This window comes from Acinonyx jubatus, chromosome B1 (assembly GCF_027475565.1).
Source record: "Acinonyx jubatus isolate Ajub_Pintada_27869175 chromosome B1, VMU_Ajub_asm_v1.0, whole genome shotgun sequence".
In the NCBI taxonomy this organism is placed as follows: Eukaryota; Metazoa; Chordata; class Mammalia; order Carnivora; family Felidae; genus Acinonyx; species Acinonyx jubatus.
In genome coordinates, this window is record NC_069382.1 from 34,635,180 (window position 1) to 34,653,936 (window position 18,757).

Below are 18,757 nucleotides of genomic sequence, written 5' to 3' on the forward strand. Positions count from 1 at the left end.
CCCTTGGTCTTTCTGGGAGACTCCAACACTGTGAGAACTGTGATGTGACGAGGAGCCCCAAAGCTGCCATCATTCCCTATTACTTTTGTTTACATCATTACAAAGCAGGAGATAATGGTGATAGTCATTATTGGCTACATAATACAATCGTCTAGGAGAGCGGAATTTAATACCTCTCTCACATCTGGGCCCCACAAGGGAAATGACACTGACATTCATCAAGTCACTTGTGCCAGAAATGTAGAATGGGCGGGCTGTTGGAGGAGGAGGCAAGATCCCTCATAGGACATATCCTGTCAACTGATGCCCTCTACAGTCCATTTTGCCACACAACAAATCTTCCCAAACTGAAAACATAAATCTGATTTATGTCATTCCTCTGCCTGAAACCCTCAAGTGCTTCTTCATTTCTCCAAAGTGGCCTGTCTCTTTGAACTCAGCTCCAACCTCATTCCCTATGGCTGCTGAAGTTCAAACATGGTGGCCTTGTTTATACTGTATATACTAGATTTATACAAACTGGCCTCACACAGACCAAGCTCCTTTCTGTCCCAGAGCTGTTGTATTTGCCATCTCTTTTGCTTAGAACATTCTCACAAAGCTGCCTCTTCATTGTTTATGGCCAGCTCAAATGTCTCCTCTGATTATGGCTAGCTCTAATGCCCCTCCTCTGATCGCTGTGCTAACTAAAGCTAGGGCACCCCCACCACTCTCTTACCTCATTACCCTAATTTACCTGTAGCACTTGTTTCTTTGGGTCTACCCTCACTCCTTAAGGGAAGCGCCTTCTTCTGTCTGTTCACTGGCACTGCCATTGTCATTGCTGTGTCTGGCATGAAGTCGGAGCTCAGTAATTTGTTGAATGGGTGGATATCTTACTCTTGCCTGGAGCAGAAGTTCTTTTTTATTTTTTGAAGCTTATTTATTTGGAGGGAGAGAGACAGAGAGAGAGCAAGCGGGGGAGGAGCAGAGAGAGGGAGAGACAGAATCCCAAGCAGGTTCTGTGCTGTCAGCATAAAACCTGATGTGGGGCTTGAACTCACAAACTGTGAGATCATGACCTGAGCCGAGATCAAGAGTCAGACGCTTAACCGACTGAGCCGCTCAGGCACCCCTGTAGCAGAAGGTCTTAACCTGTGGTGCAAGGCTTTCAAATCATTCCTTCCCAACTGTAAATGAAATTAAGGGTTCGAGTACATTTGCAAGTGCTTTTGGGAGTGTGTGAGAGAAATGTTGGAAAACCTTTATTTTTCAGATTCTCAGAGGAATCCAAACAGCAAAATGTTAATTACCACTGGTATAGAGTTATAATTTATAAAGCACTTTTTCATACGTTTAGTTCTCATTCCATCTATGGAGATAGGATAGAAATGGTAGTTTCTACTTGACAGATAAAGGCATTGAGGTGCAGTTCACATAGCTGGTCAATAACAGAATGACAAATCCATTCTTTTGGCCTAAACATCTTGTGCTCTTTCACGTGAAGACAAAGACAGAATCCAGAATCCTGGGCTAGTAGTTTTGCATTCATTCTTGCTCATCTTCATTGGCTTTAAAAAGCACCAAACTTAACGCTTTTTTAAAGACTTCCTTATTTAAACTAGCATATGAGGCTGCATTAAAATTTTCAATGAAAAATTATTACCATCAGCTAGATCAAGGCAGTTTTCAGGGAAAATTTTAATGTATGAACCAAGGAATGAAAAATAGTTTTCTGCTAGGCTAAGTAGAGCATAATTAGGAAAATCAGTTTGCAGGAATAAATATAACCCTTAAAATCAAATGAAAACGATGTTGAGATCTCTAATGTTTCAATTTTATCTACTCTTTTAGTTATGATACACAATTGAACCATCTATCTTGAAAAATCAGTTTAATCTAATTTTTTTTAAATCAGTTATTCCAGGGGCACCTGGCTGGCTCTATCCATAGAGCATGTGACTCTAATCTCAGGGTTGGGAGTTCAAGCCCCATTTTAATATAACCCTTAAAATCAAATGAAAACGATGTTGAGATCTCTAATGTTTCAATTTTATCTACTCTTTTAGTTATGATACACAATTGAACCATCTATCTTGAAAAATCAGTTTAATCTAATTTTTTTTAAATCAGTTATTCCAGGGGCACCTGGCTGGCTCTATCCATAGAGCATGTGACTCTAATCTCAGGGTTGGGAGTTCAAGCCCCATTTTGGGTGTGGAGCCTACTGGGGAAAAAAAAGTCAGTTTTTCTAGAAAAAAGGCAAATCTGAATTAAAAATTTTTTCAACGTTAATTCATTTTTGAGAGACAGAGAGACAGAACACAAGCGGGGGAGGGGCAGAGAGAGAGGGAGACACAGAATCCAAAGCAGGCTCCAGGCTCCAAGCTGTCAGCACAGAGCTTGATGCAGGGCTCGAACCCACAAACTGTGAGATCATGACCTGAGCCGAAGTCAGACACTCAACCAACTGAGCCACCCAGGTGCCCCAGGAAAATCTGAATTTAATCTCTTTTCTGCTCACGCAATTTTCAAGAGAAGGGGTGGGGATGTGGAAACTACATTATTTGGAGAATTAATACAAAATGTTTAAACTATGTGAATTTAGCAGCCTGAGAGAGTTCTTCTCAGGGGCCACGTCTCTACGATGCAACCAGCCACTGGCTTCAAAAGAGCTTGTTTTATTAACCCCAAGAAGTTATAGAAAACATGCCACTTGAAAGAATTTCCTATTCTGGGAAGATACACTAGATCAAAGAGACTTTTTTCCCTCCTCTCTAGCATCTGTAATTAAAGACCTAAACCTTTATTTTAAGCAACAATAACAAGAAGTCTTTATTGAATTAGTTGTTTCCCTTAAAACCCACAGGGTTAACATCATGTTTGGCAGGAATTTTCATTTAACCGGCTTGGGTGTCATTCTTAGATTTTGTTGCATTTTAAACGGTTAGTCAAGCAGAACACACGTTCTTCCCCTGGGCCCTGCCCCGCTCTGTGTCCAGTCTCTGCTTTCCGGGCAGCCTGAGCACAGCGCAGGACTCAAGCAGGACACCCCCATCTTCCATGTTGGCAGCCATGGAAGGGAGAAGACCAAACCTGCCAGCTAGCAGCAGCAGCAGCAGCAGCAGCAGCGTGGTAGCAGACAACCACCACCAAAGTATCCAGATTTTCTCTGGTGAAGACCAGTTCTGGGAAGATGTGCTCTGGGATTTGAGAGCATCACCTGGGCAGCTTCAGTGCCTTCTAGCTGTGGCAGTGGACACCAAGGGAGATGGTAGTGTGGCTGTGACAACCACTGGGGCAGCATCTTCGTTTAAGACAAAGATCAGAGCTGGCTCACAGGCCCCCGGAGTGGCCAGAGCATCGTGGCCGGCAAGTTCTGTCTTTACCTCCCAGCCCAATGGCACTTTGTAGGGCCCCATCTTGTAAACAGGAATGCAGTTGTAGTGAAGGATTTCCAGTCATTCAGTGGGGGTGTACAGTGCCAGTGGAGAGTTCCTTTTCAAGTTTGGCTCCCGTGGGAGTAGCTGTGGACCCCAGAGGGATTGTGGCTGATCCAAGCATTCGACAGCTCCTTCTGCTCCTAGATCAACAAGACTGCAGAACCAGTGCAGGGGCCATCGGGATAGGCACTGGCCACATGGTGGTGGCTTCGGCTGATGATCACTGATTTAAGACCTAGTAGCTACATCGGGGTCCTGCCTGGCTCCAAGGGATGGAGGTAGGGGTGGCCAGTCAAGAGGGTCTGGCCAGGAGGTGGGCCAGACCCGGCAGCACTGAATGTGGGCTGCACATGTGTCCGGTGCCTTCCCTTTCCTGCCTCCCAACACCGGAGTTGCACTTGTTGTATTCGATTCTTGCTTCGGTGACAGAGTGGGCCTGGACTGTGGTCCAAGGATGTGTGCAGAGCTTTACCACCCTACCCACCCCGTCCCCTCAGTCCGCATCCTTCTCCCCAGCCTGGGGCCAGAACAGCTTCTTACTCTCTGGTTGTCTCCCTACCACCCTATACACACTGACAGAGACAGTAGTACCCCACTCCTCATATTAAATGTGCACACACAGAAAACCAAATGCAGGGCAATATGTATTTTAAGAGCACATCTCACAGTTACAATTACTTCATCAAAAGAGGTCTTGTCAGGGGTCTCCAATAAGAATTGCCTGATGGCTTTCTAGGATGTGTATAGTCTTTGTAAAAACCCTTATGGATTATTGCCTGAGTTTATTCTTAGTGTTCCAAAACAACTATAAACAAACCACAGACAGAGAAAAAAATCGAGAGCCCAGTGGAAGAAAGAACTACTTCTTGGCTTGTGATTGCCAGAGTCAGAACACTTTTGGGTTATTCCTTAACTGTAATTGATGCTACCATCACGGAATCCCACCTACTGCCAGGGTCAAAGATTGCTGTTATACAGGGCGGATAGTCTCTGTTAACTTCCTTCCTTCATTTAAAACAAACCGTGAGTGGGGGCACCTGGGTGGCTTATTTGCTAAGCATCCAACTCTTGATTTCTGCTTAGGTCATGATCTCACAGTTAGTTCATGAGATTAAGCCCCACGTCAAGCTCTATGCTGACAGGGCAGAGCCTGCTTGGGATTCTTTCTCTCCTCCCTCTCAAAAATTGTTTAAATAAACATTACAAAAATTCTAGGTTGAAAATAAATAAAAATAAACCATGATGGGTTCCTGGCTGGGCCCGGTCAGTAGAGAATGAAACTCCTGATCTTGAGGATGTGAGTTCAAGTTCCACGTTGGGTGTGGAGCTTACTCAAACAATTACAAAACAAAAAAACAACCACGAATGGGCATCTGGCAAGAAGGTGCTGTGATGTTGGTAAGAAAAATGATTTTTTTGACCAGCAGTTCTCAACATACTTAGCCAAAGGCCGATAAGGACCTATGAATCTTTTCCAACCACTAATATTTTTTGCTGTAAATGGAATGTTAACCCATTTTATTCCCGAAGGATGAAAGGGATTCACTTCTGCTGGTATTTGAACCTATCATTCTTCATAAGTTTAGGTATTTCACACTAAAGCATTAAGAATAAAAAAAAAAATCTTAAAAAAAAGAATAAAAAAATCTTTAAAACAGATGAGCATTGGGGTATCTGGCTGGCTGGAGCATATGACTCTTGATCTCGGGATTGTAGGCTTGAGCCCCATGTTGGGTGTAGAGATTACTTAAAAACGCTTTGTCCACATTTGGTGTCTCTATTATTTCTTAAAGGGGGCTTTGCTCAGATCACATCTCAGCATCACTGCATGATAAAGAGTGTGCTTCTAGAAGCAAGGAAATAGAAAAGCATTTACCTTCCACCAAAAATGTCCCAAATGGCCTAGCTGGTTAAGAACATTACAAAGAATGGTCTAATATCTAACTTTTAACCTCCTGAAGGACTTGTTTACTCTGCTTAGCTCTGTTCCACCTGGGTCACAAATTCATCTCTCAAACTTGTTTCTAAATGAAGGAGGACCAGGGGTACCTGGTTGGCTCAGTTGTTACAGCAACTCTTGATCTTGGGGTCATGAGTTTGAGCCCCACATTGGGCATGGATATTACTTTTAAAAGTAAAAGCTTAAAAATGTTAAGGAAAAAAAAGGAGGGGGGACCTGGGTGGCTCAGCCTGTTAAGCATCTGACTTCGGCTCAGGTCCTAATCTCGCAGTTCACGAGTTCGAGCCCCACGTAGGACTCTGTGCTGATAGCTCAGAGCCTGGAGCCTGCTTCTGATTCTGTGTCTCCCTCTTTCTCTACCCCTCTCCTGCTTGTGTGATCTGTCTCTCTCAAAAATAAATTAAAACATTAAAAAAACATTAAGAAAAAAAATGAGTAATAAGAAGACATAAGCAAAACCAACACTAAAGATAGAAAAACACCAATGGAATAGCTGCTGGTGGAAAAAGATTGTTTTCACAGACCTTTGAGATGTTTCTTTTTATTTTTTTTTCCCCATTCATTCCTCCTATGTGGCAGGTGCTGAAATCACAACAAGAAACCAGATATAGCCTCCACCCAGTAGGAACTTGGTGTCTGAAGACAGATTACAGCGCAAGCCCACTGACTGGGATATGTACAGGGAGGCACCAATGCCAACCCAGGAAAGCTTTCCACAGGAGGCATACAAGCTGAAGAGTGGAGTGAATGTCATTTTGAAGAACTCTGGCAGATGGCAGCCCCATAGAGTAGCTGGTTAATGCAACTTAGAAGACCAGCATGAGCTACATAATTTTTGAGTTTTAAATAATGGAAGGGTTGAGCAATAGGCATTTGGGATTTTCTAGTGTGGTAATAAGGTCACATCAATTCTTATACCTTACTGCTCATTTTTGTTGTGGAAGAAAAACAACAGCCCTGGCCCTATGACTAAACTGGAGAACAGGTTTAAACTTTTAGGTCCCATGACAGGATTTTTCCCTGTTAAGACATACAGGAGGTGTGGTCTAAATGAACCAAGCATACTCTATGAGTTTCAAATCGTAGAATTACACATGGGGAAACAGCATTGACAGAAAGTTCTTCTTAGGAAACATAACAGTTCTTCCATCATGCAACAGCAGTCAAGTCATAGGCTCCACAGAAGATAAATTAAAAATTATTTTTTAAGATTTTAAGTAATCTCTACATCCAACATGGGGCTCAGACCTACAACCCCAGATCAAGAGTTGCATACTCTATCGACTGAGCCAGCCAGGTACCCCGCCTAAATCATTTTAAAGTGAGCAGGTTATACCTAAGGTTCCTCCTAAAATCTCCCCACCAAATGTAAGGTGGGGCAGTAAAACAAAGCTTTAGAAATCAGTGAGACACCATCGCCACCTTGTGTCCCTCAGCCTCCATTACACCCACATTCCTTTAAAAAATCACACTTGGGATTCAGCAGTATAGAATATAGCTTTATTTATAGAATCTTACAAATAAAACATTTACAGTCCACATAAGTTATTTTCTTTTCTAATTTATTTCATAACACCTGAGTTATTTAAAAAAATACTGTGATGGAACTGCAGAACTGTAAAAGGAAATATGAATAAAAACCTCACCTCTCTTTTGCAAAAATCAGACAGCTTTTAGTCTTTTAAGCAGATTTCCACAATACTACCATCTCTTTGGAAGAGGACTTACCAAAAACAAGTCTTAGGATACCCAAACAGAGATGCATTCTCTTTTAAACCCAGGGTGAAGGACCAAACGAGGGAAAGCCCCAAGCTGACACTAGACACAAAAGACACTGAACACCTCAGGGGGCAAGGACAGAAGGCAACCCGCACTCCAGGGCAAGAGTAAGAAGCAGCACAACCCTGCTCCTGGGTCACTGCTCCCGCATGGGACATGTGCTTTCCTTGCTGATGTTAGGAGCTGGTCATCTGGGGAAAGACACTGAAGAGGACAATGCCGGGGGCAAACAAGACCTCACAACTTGCTACTCCTCAGACTTCTAATATGTACAAATGCTTAAAACAGCAAATCTAACACTTAAAAGTCAAAAAGGAATCGCCACAAACTTCTACGCCTGAGGCAACTCTGCTGCCAATGGCAACATTTGCTCGCTTGTACTAGCTTGTACTATCCGAGCGCCTCCACCCCTGAGTTCCAGCCAGCACTGGCCTCTGGGCCAACTACAGTTTAAAGAGAATTTCCCTTTGAGGCAGCGGTCTATAAAAGGAAAGTTCTTAAGTTAATATGGATGTGCACAAAAAGGGAAAGCACCCTACTACTTCGTATTTTATTTTTTAATTTGTTAAAGATTACATTTTCAAGCTCTTCTCCTAAAACTAGAAACCCACTAACTCTAACTTAGTATTTTACTCCAAGAATAATGGTATTTGTTAGGAATGGCAGATCTACAGGGAATGCTAAAATTATACATTTCATCTATCAATGTGAATTAGGGAAAGAAAAATCTTGTAAAGTCTTAAAGTTTGAGTGTTATTTGCTACTAGCTCCTGAAAGCAATGTCAGACACTGAGGAAAATAAAACAGAAGACAAAGAACCGTTTTAAAACAGTAACAATAATAAAAATAATGATAATATAAAAGTTAGATTCCAACATTCAAGGAATTGGTTCTTTGGTAAAATTGGACCATTAATCCTATCAGGAGTCAGTCCTGATATTTACTCTAGAATCTTGAGAACTCAAGTTTTCCTTCTTCTTCTTCAGCTCATTCTCAAATCTATCAAAGTCAACAGCAAGAGAAGGAGACAAACTTATAAAGCATCACCAGCAATTTTCCCACACATACTCTTTTTCAAGACTATTCCTGGTTTGAGGGCCATTTCCCAAGAAGAAAAAAAAAACAAAATAGATGCTGCTTTTAATTACTGTATAGTGGAAAGTCTTCCTGTGTAAGAACAGAAAAACTCACAGGTGTTGGCCACGACCAGCACTCATCAGTCATGCACACAAATCAGTCAGTGAACACAGCCCCTGGGCTGCAACTGTGGGCACCACTAAGAAAGGCTTCTGGAGAGACTGGCTCCCCAAAGTGGCTAAAGAATCTCACATTATCAATATGATAATAATAAATCAATTCACCTAGTGAACCTGGAGATGAGCTCCCCTTGAAGCCAGAGTTCTGAGGAGAGGGCTCCACAGTGCCTGAGGCTGGCCTACAGTCTCTCGGACAAGTCTAAAAATCCATCTTCTGAAGAGGGTTAGAGCAATTAATATTCAGTTCGGTACAGGACCCGCCCTTTCTTGTTCAGGGTGAGGAAGGAAGGGGAACCCAGGCCATGCCGCTAACACGTACTCTCAGCGTCATCAGGAAGCCCCTATTCTGCAAGCATCTGCAGTGCCCCACCCAAGTTCTGGACCTTCCATCTCAGAATTCTATTGCTTATACTTTTATTTATATAATTAGCAGATCCTAAATTGTGCCCACACCGATTCCATTGCTGATCACCTCTGTCTAAGAAGCCCATAAGCTGCACTCCATAAGTGCACAAGTAAACTTGCCACTTTGCAGCGGAAGTGTTGACTGGGGGAGGGACATTTGTGCAGTCTCCCCTCTAATACAAGATTGTAAATGTGCTCCAAATGTGCTTCTAGGGAGGCAGCTAAAGTTGCTCAGAAGATGGGAGAGGGGAAGGGGAGGTGGAAATGACAATGAAACCAATGGATTTCTTGCAGGTCTCCATTCTCCACCTTCCATTCTGTCAGTGTCATTGTGAAAGAAGGGGACGTCCAGGCAACAGAACCCGCACAGCAGCTCACCAGCAGCGAGCCCTAGCTCACCCATACAGCCATGAAGTGCCAGCTGCAGCCACAAAATCAACATTGCAGCCCAGTGGGAACAAGTGACTGCCACAACAGGATACACACTGTCAGTTCTCCTTGTCCCCCCCCCCCCCCCCTCAACTTCGGGATGATCCTTGCCTCCTCTTGCCCTACACATGTGTTCTAACTTTCAGGTCTTTTTGAGAAAACAGGCAACTGAACAGACCTTGAAAAAATAGGAGGGATTCTTGTCTCCTGTACCTTTTCTGTAAAAACAGGTGAATTTATTCCAAAATGGGTCATCTTGAGGTCTAGGACACACATTTAGATTCACAGGCCCTTAAACTACAGATTCACCTCCTGGTATTTCTAACCAAGTCATGAGCACTGGCTATATTTTTGCATTGTAGGGCAAGGATTAAAAAATTTCTCAGTGCTGGTTCAAAGAGAAAGAGGCCAGGGTAACCAGGGAAAAAAGTTAGGCTTGTCTGCTAAGTAAGCTGCATTCAGGTTCCAGGGTCACTCTGAGAAAGGGGGAGGAAAGGCAGAGAGGCACTATCTAGAGACTGGTTACCAGGGCAGCTTATTCCTAGGATTGAGCATGTTTAAAAACAGCTGACATCTGAATGCGGGAATACAGTCCGTGTCACAGTTTTTAATACAATTGCCTCTTCTGAGGTGCGTCGTGGTTGCCGAGTCCTTGGGCCAGGGATTGGGCAGCCAAGGGCCAACTTCCAATCCCAGAGGCTCCTGGCAGGGCCCTACCCAATCTGGATCTGCCCTGAATACATAGTGAGGACCAGCATGATGGTGAAACCAGTCAGGAGGCCCAGGTTCTGGATGACAAAGGGGATCAAGATGCTGCCATTTCTTTCATCCTCCTGGCAGACCTCATTCATCTCAGGGAACTGAGAAAGAGGAGAAAAACAAGAGAGCTGCAGTTTTTCTCAACCTGGTACGTCCAGGACGACTCAGCAAGAGAGAGATAGTACACCGAATCATCGTTATGAGACGTGTCCTAAAAATATTTGTTAGAACATTAACACAACAATTGCCATATGATTATAACTTAATATATGTTATCTACCATTATATAATATACAATTATCATATAGACTATGTAGTTAAGATATATGACTATTAGCAGCAATAGCCTTCACAGCGTTTGCCCACGGTGGCTACCACTACTTTTCAACTATTGAAGTAAAACAGTATTATACGTGCATGTAGCCCTGTAAAGGTTTAGATGCTGGCTAAAAAATTACTGCTTTGATAAAAATAAATTTTTTTGCTGTGGATTTTAAAAACATTTGAGAAGGTCTTTTTGTTACCAAAATGCTGCTGCCACCTCTTTGGGAAATTGAGCAACTGTGGAAGGAACCAGAGCTTGGGGCTGTAACACTCCTAGGACTCAAGGGCCCCGCTGCTGGCCAGTAAGGCAGGGGACAGAGAGCGGACCTTCTCATTCAAGCAATCCAGAAAAATGTCTTAACTGTGGGGGGGGGGGAGCTCCCCACAAGAGAAGAGAGAATCTAAAATGCTTCCAGGGAGTGAGAATGGGTCATGGTGGTCAGCACTCTTATCACTGCAACAAAAGTATTATTTTCAAGGGACATGGAAAATAATTCATGCAAAATATGACCTCAAAGAACAGGTCATGCCAACAAACAAGAAGTCAACCTCGTTATGCAAAATATAATGAATAATGAAATACCAATCAGGTATTTCATTAGCCAACTCAAAGCCACTTAAAGGGGCTACACCAAACATCAGTGGGTACCGTTATAATGCATGCTTTCAGGCACCGCTGACACTGGCAACACTCATTAAGAAGTGTTGAGTTGGGTTCAAGCATCTTTAATAACATATGCTGGTAAGTTTTTTTGTCCTTTAAAAGCTAATGTCCTCCAAATGAGTGTGCTTCAATCCTGAGGCAAAGTAATGAAATGTTTTCATCTTATCAAGAAAATAACGGACTATTTTAAGTTTTTATTCTACTCTTATATGCTGGACCACATTTATACACAGCATGAGGTAAGTCAGGTTCTTTACAAACGGTATTTTGATAGATACTGTATTATGTCTGTGCCATATGTGTGCCCACTTTTTTAAGGACAATGTTATATTATATTCATTTGGATAAAATGTGATTTGACAACTGATTTAAATAAAACACTTGCTTCACTTAAAAAAATAAAATCTAATGTCCTTTTAAAAAGCATTGAACTATATGCCTTAAATAGGTGACCTGTGTGGTATATGAATGATTCCTCAATAAGCTATTATGAGCAAACTAACTCATGTCCTCTTAGCTGCCTCCCCTCCAAAGAATAACCTAGTGCAATTCTGCCTACATGGCATGAACTATGGAAGACTTACCATATCAGCCAGAGCAATATACAAAAACATTCCTCCAGCCAGTGCAAAGATCCAGTTGGCAGAGAAGTGGCTGCCAGCCAGGATGCCAAAGGCCAGACCCACGTAACAGCAGCAGGCAGAAAGGAAGTTGAAGAAGAGAGCCTGCTGGATACTCATCCCAGCATTCAGCAGGATGACAAAGTCTCCTAAGGCGGGATAACAAGAGGGAACGGGTGTGGAAGAGTTACACCAGGTCACGGACAGAGAGCACAGTGAGGACAGACTGCTTGAACTATACATAACATCTGGGTGAAAATCAAGACAGCCTCAGACCTGAGAGCGCAGGGACAAGTCTAAGGCACCCCTCCTCTTCACCTCTTCACATCTAGGAGTGGTCTCCATTTGCAAAACTTAGCCACATACTTTCAGCCTAGAGGCTGAAAATGCACAGGATTTTCAACATAGCCAACCAACTAGCAGTTGCTAGCAATTGCTCTTTTGCTTGATGGTGAAGTAGAAGTTTTTTCCTCACAACTATACTGAATGATGTTTTTAGGAAACAAAATGGAGACTGAGAGAAGTTAAGTAATTTGCCCAACGTTACAAGCCAGTAAATTGGCAAAGGTAGAACTTGACCTTGAGTCCCTGAGCCTCCAAAGTCTAGGTCTTTTATACTCTTGCTCTGCTAAAACTAACCCCCTAACTCCAGGTTCATCTACTTCTTCCATCCACCAGACCTCTAACAGACATCTCAGCCTCTGGAAGACTAATAGGATGAGAGGTGCCTGGGTGGCTCAGTCAGTTAAGCGCCCCTCTTCGGCTCAGGTCATGATCTCATGGTTCATGAGTTCAAGCCCCACGTCAGGCTCTGTGCTGACAGCTCAGAGCCTGGAGCCTGCTTTGAATTCTGTCTCTCTCTCTCTGTCCCTTCTTCGCTCATGCTCTGTCTCTCTCAAAAATAAGTGAAAAATCTATGAGGTAAGTATTATTATTAACCCCATTATAGAGGTGAGGAAATAGCACAGGATATGGACTGGGAAGGGAAACAAACATCCCAATAAAAATCTTCATCATTTTCAATGATCAATTTTCAATTATGAATTCAACTGGTAAGAATTGGTGGTTAGATTTTACCACAGAGAATGTGTTAAGCAGTTACAACAAGCATTCTGAAGTTGGGGGCAGGGGCAGTGGGACACACGAAGGGTGCTGCAGGGGACGCCAGCAGTGCAGGCACACTCACCTAGCTCATGTGGGAACTCCTCGCACAGGATGGCTACCGAGGTACTGATGCCTTGGAAAACAGACACGGTGAAGGAGGCACCAATAGCCAGGCCATCGATGAAATTGTGGAGGCCGTCACTCAGGGTGATCATCCAGGCCAGAGTGCCAATATCAGAGTAGCGGACACCTTTCAGCCAGTAACAGGCACTCTGGGAAGCCTGCAGGTCCTACAATAAAGTCCATCCCCACGGCCCCAGGTCAAAGGATGAATGATGGACCTTCAAGGTAGGCCCAAATCATCAAGGCCATTACTGGTTAAAGGCCAACAGCAGATGGCCCACTGACCTGGACAGAGAGTGAGCCCACGATGACCTTCTCGTCCATCATGGGGGCCTTCCCATCCAGCTCACTGCTGCAGTGCTGAGGAATCATATGGTCCAGATCCCCGTTCTGCAGCTTCTCGGTCACCCCCTCCTCCTGGTCCTTCTTGGAAGGAAGCGTCTCAGAGGCATAATGGCTATGTCCATGATGATGCTGGAGGAACCATGGGGAAGGGTCAGCATGACACTCACCAAAACCACAAAGCTTCTTGAGCACTGGTAGGTGCTCCCAGCACTGGGAAGACCTCATTCCCACCATCAGAGAAAACATAAGTAGGCAATGCACACAGAAACCAAGGGAAAGCTGTTATAGAAAGCTGAACTAAGGTGAATGTAAGGGCTTAGTGTAGGACAGAAATCAAAACGGTGACCTCATGGCCACCACTTGGTCCAACGAGGTGGTATTGCTAGTGAGGTTTAGAGCTCCTCCGTTGCACTGGATAATGTTATTCCATTCGGCAACTGATCACTGTGTGCCAGGCACCCAAAGATACCTTTTTGGAACTATACCGCAACAATCATTCCTGTTCTCTGCGGTGGTACCTCCTATGTAATGACTATGTCCCAAGCCCCTCCTTCACCTCCTAAAGTACAAAAGGTATATTAAAAAAATAATCTAGAATAAAATGAGGGGATACACCACTGCCTAGCAAAAGGCACACAGGGCCAGATCGGGCTTCTGGTCTGTCCTCAGCCTTTGCTAATATCCTTGTGAGGGGAGATGGGAGATCTATTCCTGAAATCTGTCGGTTATAATCCACTCTTGGGGGAAGAGGGGGGACAGCAGGTAAGCTCACTGCATTGGTGACACCACTACCAAGACATACAGACATTTCTCAGATGGATGCTTTCCCTACAAGCACTTTTCCCTTTACTAACAATTAGGCCTCACCTCATTTTTCTGTTTAAGAAGCATCTTCAAGATCTTCTCTGTGAAAAAGAAAAGATAAAAGCCCCCAAACACCACCGCAGACTTGGAGACATAATAATCTTCCAGAGGGTTGAAACCAAAAGCCTGTGGACCCAGGAAAACAAAATGAGTTTAAGAAAATAAAAAAATCTCCACGGGTCCCCTCTCATCTCTTAACCACTTCCTTGATTCTAGGAAAGGAAAGAGACGCACTCATTGTGATAGCTCTGCCGCCTTACCCCTTCCTGCCCTTCCAGCAAAATCGAGCCCTTGACTTTCCTTCATGCCATATCACTAGGGCCTGTTAGGTTCTCTCTAGCTCATTTTCTGATGCAAAAGATCAGTCCCCTTTAGAATTATACTCCCAAGAACAGCCTTGGATATGGTTTTCTACTTTTAATTAGGACTCTGTCTTCATTTTTCCTTTGCTACAAGGGCAGAACCTGCCTGCAAATTCCATACTTAAGGAGACACTTATGTTTATTTCCATTCCTTATCTAATGTTCCCAGCTGATCTGCCTGTAAACACAAAGAGAGATGGTGTAATTATACTTTCTAAAATGGGAAATCCATTCCCCAGTTAAATAGTAAGAATTGTGGCATCTTCCTGACCGCAGACCTTCCAGTGACCACAAAGCCAAAAAAGCAGACTGTGTCACTGCACATGTCAATTTTGGGGTTTTTGTTTTGGGTTATTTCTGGAAACTTCACTTATCAAGGGGGGCAAAGAAGAATCCATTGGGAAAACCACTGGAGTAGGAATCAGGAGAATCCCATTCTCAGTGATATTCCTGACTTGTGGTGGGGCCTTGGGTAACTGTCCGGTGACTTGCTCCCTCCATTTTCTGACAGGAAGCAAGCCTCTCAAATAAACCAGCCTTCTCATGAATAGGTCAAAGATAAAAGTGACCATAAGTACCAGGAACCTTGGGCTGCTTAAAAGATGTTTCTCCTTTCTGTTTTAAAGGGACAAAATCCATCTCTACTCGCTTGTGTAGTTTTCTAAGAGACATAAAGGTCAAGTTCTAGTATGTCAAGAAACAACACACACAGGCCCAATTTCCAGGAGAGGCAAATCATCTTAAGGAAGAGTGGAGTGAAAACTATCCATTGACAGTTCTCTGCAGGAAGCCATGAAGAATGGCAGAGTACAAAAGCATGGCTTTAGCAGTTCTAACACCTGGCCTCTAGGATACGTTTTCTTGTTCTCTATTAAATGGGTAAAACCCTACTTCTCTAGACATCAGCTGATCTAAGAAGTCAACTAGGAAAACACAAACCCACATCATGGAAAACATAAGGTACTATCAGAATGTGGCATCATCTCTGTGCTTCAACTCTGGCTCGGCCCAGGCCTGTCAGACCACCTACAAGGAGACACCTCCTGCATATACTCATTAGCAGGTCTACTGCAGAGATTACACCAAATCAGATGAAGCTTCTCCAAGGCTGCCTGCCAAACATTACAAAGACTAAGCTCCTCCTGTTCTGTGGAGATTTTCCCACTAACCTTGGCAAAGGTGCCATCAATGTATGTGAAACCAGGCCATTTTATTTAGATTACCTTTGTCCCAAAACAACCTACTGCGGAGAACGGATCGTTTTATTGAGATCTAGGGATTCTGTCGGTTTTTCTGTGTGTGTGCCTGCAGCCTCAAATCGGGAGCCATCAAGTGATCTAACTGCACTACATCTTTTCACCCAGCAGTCAGAGCGCATGAACCAGGCACCAGGCACTTTACAAATACTAACTCATGTAGCCCTCACAATGCCAACGTGGGATCAGTCCTATCATTTCCCCCATTTTGCATATGAGGAAACAGAAGCACAGAGAAGTTCAACGACTTGCCCAAGGCCACAGAACTTGTAGAAGGGTAGAGCTGGGATTCCTACCCAGCTCCCAAACCTATGCTATGCTGCCTCCTAACTCATGAATCAATCTCAACTTCACTTTCCACAAGGAAGGGACCTCCTTCCTATGCCTTGTGTAGAAGTGGAGGGTGCTCCCGCTATGCCCCGCGGTCCCCCCCAGAGATTGGCATGCTCCTGTGTGAGAAAGCCCTGGCTTGCCATACCTCGGGGATGAGCTGGAAGAGGGCGTTGGAGTAGAGGGTTCCAATCGCCAGAGCTATGAAGTAGAGCAGCAGCCTCTTGTAAAAAGTCTTCTTCATGAAGGGCACCACGCTGGCCCCCATGAGGGAGCAGAGGGAGATGACGGTCACACAGAGGAGACCGTATCCCCACACTGCCGTTGGGGGAGAGCCAGCCCCACCCAGGACAGGGAGAAGGGCAAACGCCCCATTTCACAGCGACCACCATTTAGGGGAAACATGGGGTGGAAAGGACGGGGAGGCAACGAGGAAGGTTTTGGTGGATATTAACAAGGAAACAAAAAAGGAAAAATCAGAGAGACAAGTAGGGAGGGAGAGAGAAATAGAAAATTTGTTAGTGATTCAAGTCTGATGAAATTTCCTTCAATCAGTTCAGAAGAAATGAAGAGGAATTCAAGGTGGCCTTGGAACCCGTGGCTCCCACCCCAGCTGCTGCCTTTGGTGGCCCAAGTGACACCTGGAGGTGCACCTGCCAGCTGGTGTGGCTGCAGGGCGGGGCCCTGCCTCCTCACACAGCTGAGGTGTGCTCAGGCCTATCCACAGGCTGCCCATGGCAGACTTTGGACTCAGAGGGCTCTCTTCCATAGGAAACAAGATCAAGGAGACAAAGAGAGCTCATTGTGCTGGCTGCCATGTTTGCTTTTCACATCTGGCTTATACCATATAGGCACACGCACTTCCACCTGGACTTTGTTTTATCTTGCAAAACCAGACCAAGTCAGACGTGCAGGGCAGATGGATGGAGAACCAGTAAAACCCAATGCCCGTATAACTTAGTTTCTTAACTTCTCAGGTTTGTTTGTCTCAAGTTTGTTTCCATTTGCTCCGAGAGAACTCCAGCATGGAGGACAGAGTTCCAAGATCACCTTGTCACAAAAAAGATCTCCTCTATCATTTCCCAGTGTCACACACTCCAGGTAGGACAAAACTGAGCCAGGATGAGGCACTCCCCTGGGAACCCCAGGGGCGGAGCATGTACAATTATTGTTTTCCATTTAATAAGCAACAAGGCATTTCATTTTGAATCTTTAAAAAATTAATAAATTCAGTTTCTGGAGCTGAAAAAAAAAAAAATAAAAGCCCAAGATGAAGTCTCCCCTGGAAGCACTTGTTAGATTCATGTGGAGTTTTGAGATAACATGGAGATAGTTACTCTTAAACCAGATTTCTTCTCTCACTTAGAAGGAACAGGCAAGGCCTGGGCTTTGCGTCTGGCATCTATTCTGGTGAGAGTCTTTTGATTGGCAAAGACTGGGCAGCCAGTGACATGCGCTCTTTATGAAAGGCAGCTGCCACCAATCCCCAAGGGGGTCCCCACACAATCACCCCTACTGCATGTGCACAGCCCTGCCTGAGCTGACAGAGTGGGCAGACTATCAACTTGGGTCTTTTTTTTTTTTTTTTTTTTTTTAGCTCCTCAGTGGTCACAATTAAAAAGCAAAATTAACAAATATTTCAAACAGTCAAGTAAGGGCACCAGGAAGTCAGTCCTATCCCAGGAAAAAGTCAAGATGCAAGGTATGAAGGCCTGAGTGCCCCTTTCATTTATCTTGGAATTTTAATTTGTTTTCGTTAAATAGTTTTTGTTCTATTTGGCTCTCTATGCTACGAATTATGGCCTACTTGGGGTGGGGCGGAAGGATCCCTCACTTTTTAGGCCAGTTCTATTGACCAGTTGGTAACCTCTTTTCCTTCCACCTCATTCCAGATGGGTGATCCCTTGGTGGCCACACCTGAACACTGTCAGGGCCTCTACTTAAAGCACGTACAGAGTACCAGGACTTGGACAGTGACCACCAGCTGCAGTGTTCCTCCTGAGCCCTGCAAACAGGGCAGTGGAGAGGCAGGGACTGGGAAAGGGAGGCTGAGAGATCTCCAACAGCGAGGGCACATGCGGAGAGCCTTGCATCTGACATCACCTGAAGAGGCCACAGGCCAACCTGGGTGCCCCAGGAGGGAGAGAAGTCCCTTGAGATCCAGAGTCAGAAGTCATTTGTGTTCCCTGATATGAGGGAGAAGTGAATGTTCCAGGTGGCAGTTGTCAGGAGCCTCGGAACACGTGGTGGGGGCAGGGCCATTAGGTAGGGGCTCAGCTGCAGGGCCCCCAGGGAAAGAGGACGCGCAAGTTTCTGTTCTACTGCACCTCTGGGATGAGCTGGAAGAGCGCGTTAGAGAGCAGCGTTCCAATGGACAGGGCGATGAAGTAAGTGAGCACACGGCTGAAAAATGCTTTCTCCGTGCACGGCAGGACGAGGACTCCCAGCAGAGAGGCCAGGTTAATCAGTGAAACACTGAGGAAGCCAAAGCCCCACACTGTGGAGGAACAAGAACAGACGAGGGCCTCCATTACTGAGGGTGGGGGTGCTCTTGCTGCCTGGGGTGGCCCATTCTCAATTCAGCTACCATCTGGGCAGACAGAGAGCACCAACCCGTCAGTACATTAACGGTTGAGTCCATCTCTTGCTGGGTGCTGTGGAGAAGTCTGAAAACAACCCAGCAAAGTCGCTATCCAAAGAAGCTTACCTTTTAGATGGAGAAGCAAGTGAAAACAGTAAAGTCCAAAAAACCATA

General features: G+C 44.5%; 1 protein-coding gene across 3 annotated transcripts in view; it reads right to left on the minus strand.

Annotated features, from left to right (window-relative positions):
* Positions 1-6,860: 6,860 nt before the first annotated feature.
* SLC39A14 (solute carrier family 39 member 14) overlaps positions 6,861-18,757 on the minus strand; it is a 45,555-nt gene continuing 33,658 nt past the window's right edge. For 2 of the 3 annotated variants that reach the window (XM_053216436.1, XM_027077438.2), the window contains 6 exons: positions 18,330-18,499; positions 14,058-14,180; positions 13,131-13,319; positions 12,805-13,012; positions 11,583-11,767; positions 6,861-10,111 (listed from right to left, as the gene is read on the minus strand). In XM_053216436.1, coding sequence (XP_053072411.1) covers positions 9,965-10,111; positions 11,583-11,767; positions 12,805-13,012; positions 13,131-13,319; positions 14,058-14,180; positions 18,330-18,499 — 1,022 coding nt within the window. In that variant the 3' untranslated portion in view covers positions 6,861-9,964. Of the gene's footprint in view, positions 10,112-11,582; positions 11,768-12,804; positions 13,013-13,130; positions 13,320-14,057; positions 14,181-16,150; positions 16,321-18,329; positions 18,500-18,757 lie in introns of all 3 variants that reach the window. The other variant, XM_027077437.2, reaches the window with a different exon arrangement.